This window comes from Dama dama, chromosome 1 (genome assembly GCF_033118175.1).
Source record: "Dama dama isolate Ldn47 chromosome 1, ASM3311817v1, whole genome shotgun sequence".
Lineage (NCBI taxonomy): Eukaryota > Metazoa > Chordata > Mammalia > Artiodactyla > Cervidae > Dama > Dama dama.
Window position 1 is genome coordinate 83,551,474 of NC_083681.1, and position 14,922 is coordinate 83,566,395.

At 42.0% G+C, this 14,922-nt stretch overlaps 1 protein-coding gene across 3 annotated transcripts; it reads left to right on the forward strand.

The window, feature by feature from the left end:
• The first annotated feature begins 3,247 nt into the window (after positions 1-3,247).
• MS4A2 (membrane spanning 4-domains A2) lies at positions 3,248-14,635 on the forward strand. Of its 3 annotated transcripts, none has more exons than XM_061154419.1 (7): positions 3,248-3,395; positions 4,848-4,971; positions 5,747-5,881; positions 7,441-7,497; positions 8,695-8,854; positions 9,203-9,301; positions 10,538-14,635. In XM_061154419.1, the coding sequence occupies exons 1-6, from the start codon at positions 3,334-3,336 to the stop codon at positions 9,280-9,282; spliced, it is 618 nt and encodes a 205-aa protein (XP_061010402.1). In that variant the 5' UTR covers positions 3,248-3,333; the 3' UTR covers positions 9,283-9,301; positions 10,538-14,635. The 3 variants fall into 3 exon arrangements, with proteins under 3 accessions (XP_061010402.1, XP_061010383.1, XP_061010392.1); XM_061154400.1 differs by having other exon boundaries at positions 8,695-8,850; XM_061154409.1 differs by lacking the exon at positions 7,441-7,497 and having other exon boundaries at positions 8,695-8,850.
• Positions 14,636-14,922: the final 287 nt, after the last annotated feature.

Consider the following 14,922-nt stretch of genomic DNA (forward strand, 5'->3'; position numbering starts at 1 on the left):
TATATAATGTTTTCCTTTATCTTGTTCATCTTTACATCTTGCTCTTATTTACGTCTACAAATGAAAGCAATTTCATTTCTTTTTTAAAGGTCAGTATAGGCCCTGCCTGGTGGCTCAGTGGTAAAGAATCCGCCTGCCAGTGTAGGAGACGCTGTTTGGTCCCTGGTCCGGGACAACCCCACATGCCACAGAGCAACTAAGCCCACGTTTCACAACTACTGAGCCTGTGAGCCACAAACAGTGAGGCCACAAGCCACAACTACTGAAGCGCAAGTGCCCACGCTCTGCAACAAGAGACGCCTCTGCAATGACTGATCCACGCCGCAACTGGAGAATAGTCCTCACTCACCGCAGCTGGAGAAACACACTTGCAGTAACAAAGACCCAGCAGAGCCAAAAATAAATAAAAATATAAATTATAAAAAAGATCAATATCTGTACTCACACTTTTTTCTCTCATTGAATTGGCGTGGATAACTTCTGTGACATTGAAAAGAGGAAGAAATTTGCTCTTTGACCTCTATCCTTGTTTGCTCTTGAGCATATGTGCACGTGTGTGTGTGTGTGTCTGTGTGTGTGTGTGTGTCTGTGTGTGTGTGTGTCTGTGTGTGTGTGTCTGTGTGTGTGTGTCTGTGTCTGTGTGTGTGTCTGTGTGTGTATGTGTGTCTGTGTGTGTGTGTGTCTGTGTGTGTGTCTGTGTGTGTCCGTGTGTGTGTCCGTGTGTGTGTCTGTGTGCGTCCGTGTGTGTGTCTGTGTGTGTGTCTTTGTGTGTGTGTGTGTCTGTGTGTCTGTGTGTGTCTGTGTGTGTGTCTGTGTCTGTGTGTCTGTGTGTGTCTGTGTCTGTGTGTCCGTGTGTGTGTGTGTGTGTGTGTGTGTGTCTGTGTGTGTGTGTGTCTGTGTGTGTGTCTATGTGTGTCTGTGTCTGTGTGTCTGTGTGTGTGTGTGTGTCTGTGTCTGTGTGTCTGTGTCTGTGTGTGTGTCTGTGTGTGTGTGTCTGTGTGTGTGTGTGTCTGTCTGTGTCTGTGTGTGTGTCTGTGTGTGTGTGTGTCTGTCTGTGTCTGTGTGTGTGTCTGTGTGTGTGTGTCTGTGTGTACGTGTGTGTGTCTGTCTGTGTCTGTCTGTGTGTGTCTGTGTGTGTCTGTGTCTGTGTGTGTGTCCGTGTGTGTGTGTGTGTCTGTGTGTGTCTGTGTGTCTGTGTCTGTCTGTGTGTGTGTCTGTGTGTGTGTGTGTGTGTGTGTGTGTGTCTGTGTCTGTGTGTCTGTGTCTGTGTGTCTGTGTGTGTGTGTGTGTCTGTGTGTGTCTGTGTCCGTGTGTGTGTGTCTGTGTGTGTCTGTGTGTCTGTGTGTGTGTGTGTGTCTGTCTGTGTCTGTGTCTGTGTGTGTGTGTGTGTCTGTGTCTGTGTGTCTGTGTGTGTGTGTGTGTGTGTGTGTGTGTCTGTGTCCGTGTGTGTGTGTCTGTGTGTGTCTGTGTGTCTGTGTGTGTGTGCCTGTGTCTGTGTGTGTCTGTGTGTGTGTGTGTCTGTGTGTGTGTGTCTGTGTCTGTGTGTGTGTGTCTGTGTCTGTGTCTGTGTGTCAGAGAGACAGAGAGACTGGGATGCCTTTGGGAGTGTCAGAAAACACCCTGAAGCGGTAGCAATTCTCAATCCGCAGTAGGTAAGTTCGTGCATATTTAAGTGACCTGAGCATTCAGTTTGAGAAAACAATTGTCCAGATGGGATCTGAAAGCAAATTTCTTTGGAGTTTGGGAAAATAAACCGAGTGTATATCAGAGAGAAGAAATTTTGCTTGTCAAAGAGGAAGCCAGATGATGAGTGAGTGAAGAGTGTGGACAGATGTGCCTCCAGAAGGAGGAAACACATGCGGTGGGAGGAATGTTAGCACTGTTATCTCCTCCTTCAGGCAGAGGCATGGTTAAAACTCATCTTGATAATTTTGCCCCCACCAAAAAAAGGCACTTTGGTATATGTTTCAATGTTTAGTGTTGTGAAAGATCGAGGAGTGTGTTTACACAAAGACCCAAAGTGAGGGCACAGAAGATGATAAGCGTCTCAACAGTGGGAAGGAGCTGGTGAAAACTGGGGTATGAAACCAGTTGAAACTCACAAGATGCATCTCAGTTACTGGTTTGCATTTTGCAAGTTTCTGTTGAAAATTCTCACAAAATAGCCTTCTGTCCAAACACCAAACATCATCCTCAATCTCTTTCCTCTCTAAGTCTCAAGTTTAGTTTCTGATTATTCTCTGGAAACATAATGAAGTATTACATACTGCTCCCAGAAAGCACCATAAGGAGACATTTATTTAAGGTCTTTTCTAGCAGATATGGTGTGACTTCGCTAAGGGAGACGTGAGAGAATGAAAAATCCTGAGGCTCTATTTAAACTGAAAATAGAGCTACCTTGTGATCTAGCAGTCCCACTCCTGGGCATATATCTGGAGAAAATAATAATTTGATAAGATACATGCACCCCAGTGTTCATTTCAGCACTATTTACAATCTCCAGAACGTGGAAGCAGCCTAAACATTCATCAACAGATGACGTGATAAAGAAGCTGTGGTACACATATACAATGGAATATTAAGTGAAGTCACTCAGTCGTGTCCGACTCTTTGCGACCCCGTGGACTGTAGCCCACCAGGCACCTCCGTCCATACTGGAGCGGGTTGCCATTTCCTTCTCCAGGGGATCTTCCTGATCCAGGGATCGAACCCAGGTCTCCCACATTGCAGGCAGATGCTTTAACCTCTGAGCCACCGGGGATTCAGCCGTAAAAAAGAATGAAAGAACGCCACCTGCAGCAACATGAATGAATCTAGAGAAAGAGGGAAATCAGAAGCACTCATATTTGCAAACAGTGCTTCAGCCTTAGATTACCTGTGAAGCCCAGTCCTCTGAGGATAACTGGAGGACTTCTGACATAAGAAAGGCTGACCTGGGTCACAAACAGAGAAAACACCAGGAGAGAAGCGCAGTCTCTTCTTGCCCTGCGGTTCTCTCTCAGCTTCGCAATTCCAACTAAACCCTCTCATTTTGGGGTTCTGTAAATCCTGTCTCAGAAAGAATTATCCTCCAAGAGTCTCAAATCTCCCCAACTCACACTCATCCCAATTCAGTAACCCATTCAATTTTGCTCTTTATGATAACAAGAAAAGCCCCGTTGATCTTAATCAGCCAGGAAACTTATCTTTCTGACCAATGTCTTAAGTATGAAGATAGCTATCCAAGTCATGAGTCACCCATCTTGGCTGACCATCCGAAGACTCTGAGGGGGAGCCCACCAAGGCTCACGGTAACATCGTCCTTCATCCCTGGAGAGCTCTGTTAACGAAGAAATGGAGACGGAAAGCAGGAGCAGGACAGAGCTTGCCCTCCCCACTCCACAAGAGCCCACCAGGTAGGCGCAAGCTGCTATTTTATTTTATTTTTTTCTATTCCCAGTCACTTAATGAACCGGAGATAGTCACAGTGCTGGGGAGATGCCAGATCGTGAACTTGGGCGTGGACCCACTGGGTTTAATTGAAATACCAAGTATAAAGAAGTTGTTTGCTATACTCTCCCAGTAGTTCTCTCTGGTCGATGGGAGAAGAAGGTTTTTATTTAGCCTGTAAGCTGGGAACAGCTGAAGTTTTCTAACAAAAGAGACTCATATTCTAGGCTTGACGTAGGGGTTTTGTACCCTCTTGCCTCTGTGCCTGACGTGTGTGAATCTCTGTGAATCTCAAGCTGCGGGGTCCTGCCCCACTGTTTAGAGGGAAATGTTCGCAGGTTGAAATCTGGTGGAGATGTGCATAGTTTACTTTCCCTTTGGATACCGAAGATGAGCACATACGATGTGTGTTAGTCGCTCAGTCTGTCCGACTCTTTGTGACCCCATGGACTGTAGCCCGCCAGGCTCCTCTGTCCATGGAATTCTCCAGGCAAGAATACTGCAGTGGGTTGCCATGTCCTTCTCCAGGGGATCTTCCCGACCCAAGTATCAAACCCAGGTCTCCTGCATTGCAGGCAGATTCTTTACCATCTGAGCCACCAGGGAAGCCCCAACACATATTAAAACTTTCTTTTTAGAGGTTTTAGGAGAAACTGAAGACAGAGCTTCAGAAATCAGTAACAGATTGAAAGTCATTGCAAAATATTAAGTATACTCCAATGCTTAGGAAGACATAGTATTGCCAGTGAGCCTCTTCTAAGGATGAAAATAGGAACAGAGATCAACACACCTTTCAAAGTCATTCCTTTATGCACATGAAATTGAGTATGTCATTGACAACATCCTTTCAGATACATTTCTATGTTTAAAAGACTGAGAGATGTGATAGTTTTTACTTTTACTCACCAACATAGATTAATGAGAAAGAACCTGGTAATAACTCTGGATTAAGAATAAGAAGGGGCTTCCCTGCTTCCCTGGTGGCTCAGAGGGTAAAACATCCATTTGCAATCATGAGACCCAGGTTTGATCTCTGGGTCAAGATCACCTGGAGAGGGGAATGACGACCCACTCCGATGTTCTTGCCTAGAGAATTCCATGGACAGAGGAGCCTGGTGGGCTACATTACAGTCCTTGGGGTTGCAAAGAATTGGACATGACTGAGTGATCAAGTACACACAAGCACAAGAATAAGAAAACTTGGTATGGTTTTTGTTCCATCTAACCATGATCAGATAGTGATCCTGGCCACTAACTTGGACCCTCTGAGCCTCCGAGTTTCCTGTACTTTACAGTGAAGATTTTAATTACAGACTTATTTTGAAAAATAAGCAAAATTCCCTTTTCTGTCAGTTGAGATCTTTGCATAGAGACTTAGAGAATTTTCTCACAGCTGCATTTCTGTTCAAACTTCACAGTGCATCTGAAATTGAACTTGCAGAAATATCTCTCCATGAAAGCGTCTTACTGGAAAAGCCTGCCCCACCCGCACCACGCCAAACATGGCTGACTGTTTTGAAGAGAGAGCTGGAATTCCTGGGGGTGAGTGAGCCTCCTCTAACCTCAACTAGAGTAGAGACTGGCTCTAAGAAAGAGTATTTGGTGGCATCAACATAGCTTCCCTACTCAGACTCATGGAGGGAAAAACCTAGTAGAAAATTATTGACACTCACCACACACTGTTGGGCAGAGTCCTAACAGTGGCTCAGTTGGCAAAGAATCTGCCTGCAGTGCAGGAGACCCAGGTCCAGTCCCTGGATTGGGAAGATTCCCTGGAGAGGGAAATGACAACCCACTCCAGTACTCTTACCTGGGAAATCTCACCAGGAGATCCTGGTGGACTGCAGTCCGTGGGGTTACTAGGGTCAGACACAACTTGGCAACTGATCCACCACCTCCAGGCACCCTATTGGGTAGAAATAAGCATTTCCTCATGAAGACTAGGGTTAGACTAGCAAATAGGATCTGCCAACTCTGGTCAGTTGCCAAAGGATCAATATCATCCTGTGAATGATTTATAATCTTTGTCTTCTCATAGATAGAAAGAGCCATTATTGATGTCCACCATGAGTATGTAAATAAAGGCATGGGAGATGGCTATGCTTGCATGGCCTCATGGCTATTCTTGCATGAGGTCATGCCAGTATAAACTCTTAGAGTGGCCAGATGATACTGGAAAATACTGCACTTGGATCCTTTTGAGGACTGCCTAACACACCAAAGCAATTTCTCACATTTGGCCTCAATTATAAGGAAATTGATGTAATCTTAGAAAAAAACCTTCTGATTCCACAAAATCTATGCATTTTTTCTACAGGTAACACAAATTCTGATTGGTTTGATATACCTTTATTTTGGAATAATTGTGAGCTCCGAGATCAATGATTCAGAGTTTATGGAATACTTTTTTTCATCATTTAAAGCCGGCTACCCATTCTGGGGAGCCCTATTTGTGAGTATATGTCTACAGTTGTCTGAAATAATACTGCACATGGCTTTTCTTTTATCCAGATCAGATCTAACAATTGTTTATTCTAGTGTTGAGAATATATGAGTGTATTCTAATATGTATATGAATATATATAAATATAGATGCATATTTACAGTTTACAAAGCATTTTGAGTTAAATTAGCTAATACATGTTTATGTATTGCTCAAGGGGCATTTAGCTAGTAAGAATCCAACCTAAACTTTCAGAATCCAATTTGAGAAAAATTTTCGTAACACCATTCATCAGTAAAGCTATCTTAGCAAAGATAGGGGGGAGAGATTGTTGAAACGAGGAGAACAAGGCTGACATTTGATGAACTTCTACTGAGCCCTAGAAACTCTTTTAGGTACTTTCTCATTGTATCTCTTTTAGTCATTGTACTAGTTAGAAACTAGATGGCCGAATGAGCTCATAAAAATATTTAGTTTTTATTGAAGTATAACTGATGTTTAATAAACAGCACCTATTTAAGGTGTATAATTTGATAAATTTTGACATGACACATGAGACCCTTTCCACATCAATATAATGAAAGTACTCATCACTGCCAAAAATTTCCTGTTCCCCCGGTAACCCCTCCCTCCCTCAACCCCATCCTCCTATCCTTGAGCGATCACTTGTTTTCTGTTGCAATAGATTAGTTTTCATTTTCTGGAGTTTTATACAAATGGAATGATAACACCATCTTCTCTCTAATGCCTGGCTTCTTGCACTCAGCATTCTTGTTTTTGATTAATCCATGTTGTTTTTTGCATCAACATTTTCATTCACGAGGATACATTTTAACCCTAAAAATACTGCATTGGCTTAGCCCTCTGCTAAATACGTAGGTCTCAGGTCACTTGTTCAAAACTCTCCTTAAGCTTTTGCTATATTTAATTTGAAACTTCCTTACTGTCTTTTCATTCCATATCACTTAGTTTATTAGGTGTCTCTCAACTCACCATACAATCTGAATCTATGAAATGTTTTGAATGTGTGCTCCTGGTTGATAATTTCACTAAATCCTTCACCATTGGTATTTTCATAACGGCTATATGTCCACAAGATATATGTCAGACTCCGGAGACAGACACATGTTTCTTGCCCAGAGGAACTGACACTGTAACACACAAGGTGCTCATACGAGCAAATGATCACAATAAAATGAGAGCAGTGTTATGACAGAGTCATGGCCCAGGGGCTGCTGGACGTCACAGCACTTAGCGGTGACCATGGACTCTCAGGGTTAGCATTACCTGGCAGCCTGGCAGAAATGCAGAGTCTCAGACCGCATCTAGGACTTACTGAGTGACAATTTGCATTTTAACAAGATAATTCACATGGACATTTAATTTTGAGAAGTTTTCTATAGGAAATTAGAAAAAATAAAATAATAAAACTAAAAAATAAAATGGATTAAAGGACATCTTTATAGAATGCCCACAACTTTACCTTCTATTTGGAAGGTGAGGATGAAAGGGACACAGAGAAGAACAGAGACCCACTGTGCTTTTTTCCCCTCCTTCCTTTTGAACAGTTTGCTATTTCTGGAATTTTGTCAATCATGTCTGAAAAGAAACAGTCAGTATATCTGGTGAGTTGCATTCTGTCTTTATCCTTGAGAAGGTAAGAAAAATTTAATCTTAAGAGTTTTGAAGGAGACATGTTGTTATCTCTTATGAGTGAATGTGGATATGTGATTTTATTCCAATTTCTTGGATATAGTCACTAAACATGTAATCATTAAAATGCCAATTGTATCACTTAAAAACAATGAATGTATTACGTTGACACTTGTTGAAAAAATACCCTCACACCAGCTATGTCCTCAAACTATAGTCCTGTGATCCAACAAATGATTCATTTCCAATTAAGGAGCCTATTTGATGAGAGACTATGAGTATAGTCTGTATAGTCAAAGCTATGGTTTTCCCAGTAGTCATGTACAGATGTTAGAGTTGGCTCCTAAAGAAGGCTGAGCTCTGAAGAACTGATGCTTTTAAACTGTGGTGTTGGAGAAGACTCTTGAGAGTCCGCTGGACAGCTCAGAGATCAAACCAGTCCATCCTAAAGGAAATCAACCCTGAATAATTCATTGGAAGGACTGATGCTGAAGCTGAAGCTCTGGCCACCTGATGCGAAGAGTCCACTCATTAAACAAGACCCTAGTGCTGGGAAGGATTGAAGGCAGGAGGAGAAGGGGACAACAGAGGACAAGATGGTTAGACTCAGTGGACATGAGTCTGAGCACACTCTGGGAGACAGTGAAAGACAGGGAAGCCTGGGGGGCTGCAGTCCATGGGGTCACAAAGAGGTGGGCACAGCTCAGTGACCGAACAGCGGCAACGACAACGTGAGCATTCACGTGGGTCTTCCTGCACGCAGTCTCAGAGGGACCGCTGGAGGTCCTTATTACACAAGTACATTTTCTACATGTCCCTTTGTAATCTATATTTTGAATAAATGGACTTCCCTGGTGGCTCAGATGGTACAGAGTCTGCCTACAATGCAGGAGACCCGGGTTCAATCCCCGGGTCAGGAATATCTCCTGGAGAAGGAAATGGCAACCCACTCCAGTGTTCCTGCCTGGAAAAGCCCATGGACGGGGGAGCCTGGCAGGCTACAGTCCATGGGGTCGCAAAGAGTCGGACACGACTGAACGACTTCACTTTCTTTTCACTTTGCATAAGTGCGGAGTTTATTGGATGTATCCAGCCCTGAAATGCAGGTGGGTTTGCTGAACACTGCGGCAGGTGCGGGACCGAGTCTAAATGTTCCTCTTTGTCGTTAGATCCGAGGATGCCAGGGAGCAAACGCGGTCAGCAGCGTCACCGCGGGAACAGGCGTCGTCATTCTCATCAGTAACCTGGAGCAGAGCGCCGCTTACCTCTACGGCTGCGAGGAGGTCTACGTGAACGACTACTGCTCTCTGGCCTGCTTCTCCGCTGTGGGTACTTCTCGTGGGATGGCTGAGATTCTGGTCCTGACCCAAGTGGGATGCCTTCTTTTCCTTTCCGTGAACACCACCCTTCTGTCACCGCATCATATAAGGCAGTGTTCCGGAAGCTCGTGCCCAGGGTCATGCCAGCCTCTTTCCCCCACCTCGACCTGAATCCCGCAAGGGTGGTGCCAGGGGCTTTGAGTAACCACCTCCTGGTTTTCGCAGGTGTCATTCTGCAGGAACTGGCCATGTGCTGAGTGGGGGTGGGTGATGAGCCAGGGGCTGCTGTAAGGGAATGCGCTTTCCTACCCTGTAACTCCACCTGTACTTTGGGTTGTTGTTGGCTGTTGCTCAACAGGAAGTTGTGGCGATGATCCTGTTTCTCACCGTCCTGGGCTTTGGCAGCGCTGTGTCACACATAGTTTATGGAATTGGTGAAGTAGTTGAAGGAAATCAGGTAGGTGGACCACCTGATGTTAAATCCTAAATGATAAAGGACTTGAGCTTTGTTGCTTAAAAGTATGGCCTGGGTTTCCTGCAATATTGTTTCCAGTTTCAACATTCCATTTCTCCAAGTTTCAGTATTTTGGTTTCCAAATCTCATGTTTTGAATGAATTAATTTATTTTAACCTCACTCATTATTAGAGAAACGCAAATCAAAACCACAATGAGGTATCGTCTCCCACCAGTCAGAATGACCATCATCAAAAAGTCAACAAACAATAAATGCCGGAGAGGGTGTGAAGAAATGGGAACCAAATCTCGTGTTTTAAATAAAAATTTCCACTCACAAACCTCATAGTATTAATATAATTCGTTCGGCTGAAGTTTAGGAAAGTAAGGTCTTCATCATTTTAAGAAATGTAGGTGCTTCAAAGTATAGGCATATGTTGAGCATAAGAGATGAATATACAGGGAGTACATGATAGAAACACTTAAATAGCTGGGCTTTTAAAAATTTGTTCCTGCTCTCTTTTTTCTTGGATTTCACCTTCCCACTTGCTCTGAAGCCTGTATTTTGTTTCCTCTCTGAGTCATGACTACCAGCTGTGCTTCCACTTGTCTTACCCATTTTTATACCTGTGACGTATGAAAGAGAGTTAGATGCATACACATTTACTCTGATCTTCCAGGTAAAACATACTCTCTCCATCTTTCCACTTGCCTGAAGCATTCAAGTCTGCCTGCCTCTTCTGATCACTCCCCTTCAGACATAAATAAGATAAGAGGTGTACTAAATTTCCGATACAGAATCATCTCAACAGCTTCTCGTGGACTGACAGTTTCTTTTGAGCCCACTTGGCCAGCCACGCTGGTTTGCTGGAGATGGAAGTGTTGTTGCTGCTGTTGCTCAGTCGTGTCTGACTCTGCGACCCCGTGGACCGCAGCACGCCAGGCTTCCCTGTCCTTCAGCATCTCCTGGAGCTTGCTCAGGCTCATGTCCATTGAGTCGGTGATGCCATCCAACCATCTCGTCCTCTGTCGTCCCCTTCCCCTCCTGCCTTCGATCTTTCCCAGCATCAGGGTCTTTCCAATGAGTCGGCTCTTCACATCAGGTGGACAAAGTATCACAGTGTAATGGCAGGCTGTGAGATACAAAAAGAGATGAGATATGCTTCTTAAGTAAGTATTCTAGGGACAGAAAATTCTTGGTGATTGATAATGTTTTTTTTTTTCCCTTCACCTCATCAGATTCCAGAAGATCGTCTTTATGAAGAGGTAAATATATATGCACCGATTTATAGTCAGTTGGAAGAAAGAGAGGAGACAGCTTCTCCTGCTGATTCATAAGACTTGTGTGTCCGGAACATCCTGATTCACAGCAAAGAGCTTAGAAAGCCATGATCTCTGTGTAAGAGGCTACTGGCAAAATTTCAATTCTTTCTATGACTTGACAAGCTTATATCATGGTTTATTCTCCAGACGGCAATATTCTATTTTTGTTGTTTCTGTTCACTTAAACCCATCCCCCCTCCACTTGTAGATAAGATAGACTTCTATATTTCTTGCTTTCTGTTACTGTCTCACACCCATCCCTTCTGGGATGTCCACCTGTAATAAGTAAGCATAACTGCAAATAGGGAAAACAAGAGGAATACTGGCTGAGAGCTGAGTTAAGGTTAACAGTTTGATAATATTTGCTCTTAGCCTTTTTCAGAGCTGCAGATGTGTGTGATCTGTGACCCCTTTTGGACTGTAAGAACCATGAGGGCAAAGTCCATTCAGCAAACTCATACTGAGAACCAACTAAGTGAAACTGATCTCACAGTATTTCATCCGTGGTGGGTGCTCAGTGTGGGTGTATGGAGTGTAGGGGTGGAGATTCAGAGAGGGCATACCACCAGGTCGAGTCAGAAGTAGCATAGGAAAGGAGAAATTGTGGAGATGATGAGAAGACCAAATTGACATAAATTAAGAATAGAGTCAGAAAGACTCTGTTAGACGGACGTGTGAATAGAGATTCTTTAGGCATGTATTAAGCATTTTGGTGGATACATATCAAATTAGCAATAGATATTTCCTCATTGTGTTTGGTCTTATATGAACAAAGCAACATAGTGTGGTAGAAGGATTGCTGATCTTATAAAGCGCATTGGAATACCAGGCCTATTGGTTATTTGTTGAGTGAGCTGTGGCAAATCATTTAACATTTTACTTAATCAGGGTTTTTTCATCTGTGACATTAAGATATTAGGAATAATTTACCCGTTAGCTTTAAAAGTGTGTGTAGAAACACATGCAAACACAGGGTAAATTAGCATACGTGCTGCCAAAGCAAGCACCACAAGATAAACTAAAAGTGCTCTAAGAAAGAAATGATTGTGAAATCAATTCGTTCATATTCAGTCATGACTATTCATCCATGTTCACATGCAGCAGTCTCCAAATCTTAGTAGTCTCTAATGATATAAAATTTAAGTCCATTTTGTCTCGAAGGTCCCACTTCCTAACCCCACTTCAACTTTCTCTTTAATATGCACTGTGTTTGACCACCTCACGCCGGCATCCCACGTTGAAATGTTCTTTCTTCCTTTCTGTTTTTGCTTGAATTTCTTCTTTCTGTAAAGCCTATCTTAAATCCCATCTGATCTTTAAGTTTTTCTAGTTGATTGCTTTTCTCTCTAGCTGATAAGTTTTTCCAATCAAATATACACACACACACACACACACACCTTACACTCTGTATAATTTTCCACGGGCAAATGTTTCATGTCCCCTCAATGATAATATATGTTTTCAGAGACACAAAATCTCATAAAAATCCATATTTTGCCTGAATCAGTAGCACATTCACTGATAGAATATTGCTCAAAATTGTTTGCAGACTGATGAATAAGCAGTAGGGAGTTTTGTTAAGTTACTCACTATGCCTGGTGAGATGTAAACCATAAAGGAAAAATCACTTAAAGAAGAATTTGAAATGAAAGAAGAATCAATTAAGACCTGAACTAAAATGAAGTCAGTGGAAATGAAGAGAAATGATAGTTTCTAAAAAATGGAGAAAGAGTTATTGGTCTTCCCACTAATGAGCTGAATTAAAGAATGAAACCAGAGAGGCAACCGGTTGCTTAACATATTATGCGTTTGAATCTAAGATCAAAGAACATCGGGTAATGTTGAAAGACGTAGGAAGTGAGAAATACAAATTGACACGTGAGGAGTACAGACAGACCCAGATTAAGTTCAGGTTTAGACTGTCATTTTTAGGAGATTGAAGAGAAACACAGTTTAAGATTGCCTGGTAGTATTCAGGGCAGAGTGCTGGTAAGGATGGATTTTGGTGACAGAGGTTTAGTATTGTTGTAAGAGAGATCAATATTAAATGAAGAAAATCAACACTCTAAGAGAACTATATTGAGATAAAAGTAAAGCCAAGTTAACCTTTACATGCCTGTAACCAGTGGGGACAAACGCATCACCAGGAGGTGGGGAAAGGAGAGAAAGTACCTAGGATAGAAAATAAGAGAATTAGGCAGAAAAATGCATTGTGAAGCTGCAACCAACAGGTAGCCCAAAGTAGACAGAGGTTAGACAAAGAATAAGTAACCATCAGAGACAGTATCTGCTGACTTGAGGAAGACAAAAATCAATAGGGATAGATCCAGGTAAGAGGTAGAGATGGGACAGAGAAAATAGTAATAGTGAATGAATGAAAAAGATGCAGAGAAACTAAAAACAGGGTTATGGTGAGGCATTAAATAGTAAAACATTTGCAGAAATATTTAGAGAGAGATAATGGGGGTATGTGTGATGTAAGAATGAGAGATGAGATTGTGAATAGAAGATGGTAAAGAAAGACTAAGCTCTCCAAATGAGTTTGTGTCTTTTGACATTTTTATTTTTAAGAGAAGGAAAAAATAGTTCACACTTTTAGCCTAAATCTTAATAGAAGAGTCCTGTGAAGAGACTGAAGAAATCAGCTGGGGGTATTATTCACAAATTCATTAATGAAATAATTAACTACATTTTATTTATTTGGATTGCCAAAATTAAAAATTGATAAGTAGATGTTAATTTCCCCAAGCCATGAAAGAGATCACATGACCATACAACCAATGGTGAAGTCAGTTTTTATGCTTATCTGAACTTAGGAGCCTAGATTTTCTATTTTCATTTTTTTCTGAAAATAAAATTTTATTTCCCCAAACTTGACAGCAGCTTAAAAATATACTCTTTTACTGCATAGCTTGCCAAACTCATTCACCGTTCTTAATCATTCATAGATATAATCACACACTTTCAAGGAAAAGATGTTGACATCCACACCTGGCCCACCAGGATCTCTAGCAGTGTCTCTGGTCTGTCTTTGTATTGTGTGATATTTTACTCTGCTCTTTCCTCCACTCAGTTAGGATTTTAACCACATACTGACTATGTATTTCTATATATATCACACATTTTTTTTTTTTTTTGTCTTAAGATCATTCTGATAGTTGTTCTTTATCTTCCTGCCTTTTATCATGTGCCTACTTTAGGCAGATACTGAGAACGCAACTGGAATGCTCTTCACATATTTAGTGTCTCAATTTATCTTTTTAAAAACATCAACTTAAAGGTTATTTTCTCCATTGAGATTGTCTAATGCACATGCATTCATCCAACCTGCTTCATAATCACTTTACCCCATGATGCAATGTATTATTATGTATTATCAGTGTACTTGTGATCTGCTTGATGTATCCTTAATCACTGGTATTTGTTCAATAAATCAGAATCATTGAACTTGATTTATCTGTGTGTGTGTGTATGTGTGTGTGTGTGTGTGTGTGTGTGTGTATGTGTACAGTGGGGAGGAGATTGATCAGGGATAATTGGGAATCAAAACATCAGTTCAGTGATGCTAAGGACCAAGAACAGTTTCCAGAGTCCACATTTGAAATAATGCTTTGTAAATGGGATAATCTGTAAACAACCCTACAGACAGAAAATGACTAAAACAACGATCATTGGCCTTCTTGCCAATAAATGGTGGGATCAAGTTGAAAGGAACCTGAACTGTGAGTTGCATTTTACAAGTTAGTCCTGACTCCGATTTGTTTTGCTATGGGTCAGTCTTTTCCCTTCGAGGACCTCAGTTTTTCTACCTGACAATGAGCACTTTGGACCAAAAAGCCCCTGCTGAACTTCCTGCTTCCATATTCCCTGCTTTTAGACAGTTTGGATGGCTGGTGATCATAATTACTAAGCTTGTGACTCAGACAGCAGCCACAATCAGAGCTATTTAACACTATTTGATGTATGATCCAGCAAGACATGTGGGACAGCAACATTCATTCTAAGCTCCTGGGACAAAAGCTAATCACAGCTCTCTCTTAAAAAATTGTCTCAGAAAAAAATTCTCCCCAGGACTTCCCTGGTGGTCCAGAGGTTAAAATACCCCGCTCCCCATGTAGGGATTGGGTTCAGTCCCTGCTAAGACAGCTAGATCCCATAGGCTGCAACTAAAGATCCTGCATGCATGCTGAGACCCAGCACAGCCAAATAATAAATAAATATTACAAGTTTTTTCCACAAATAATTCTCATTCTTTAAGGCACAGCTCTACTTATGAAACACTGATTAAACAGAGTACCGTG

What these genes read in the sequence shown, in the direction of transcription:
- MS4A2 (XM_061154400.1), top strand. Translation starts at nt 3,334, where the DNA reads ATGGAGACGGAAAGCAGGAGCAGGACAGAGCTTGCCCTCCCCACTCCA. An exon ending in CATTCTGGGGAGCCCTATTT is followed by an intron (nt 5,882 to 7,440) that starts GTGAGTATATGT and finishes CCTTTTGAACAG; the next exon opens with TTTGCTATTTCTGGAATTTT. An exon ending in AAGTAGTTGAAGGAAATCAG is followed by an intron (nt 9,302 to 10,537) that starts GTAGGTGGACCA and finishes TCACCTCATCAG; the next exon opens with ATTCCAGAAGATCGTCTTTA.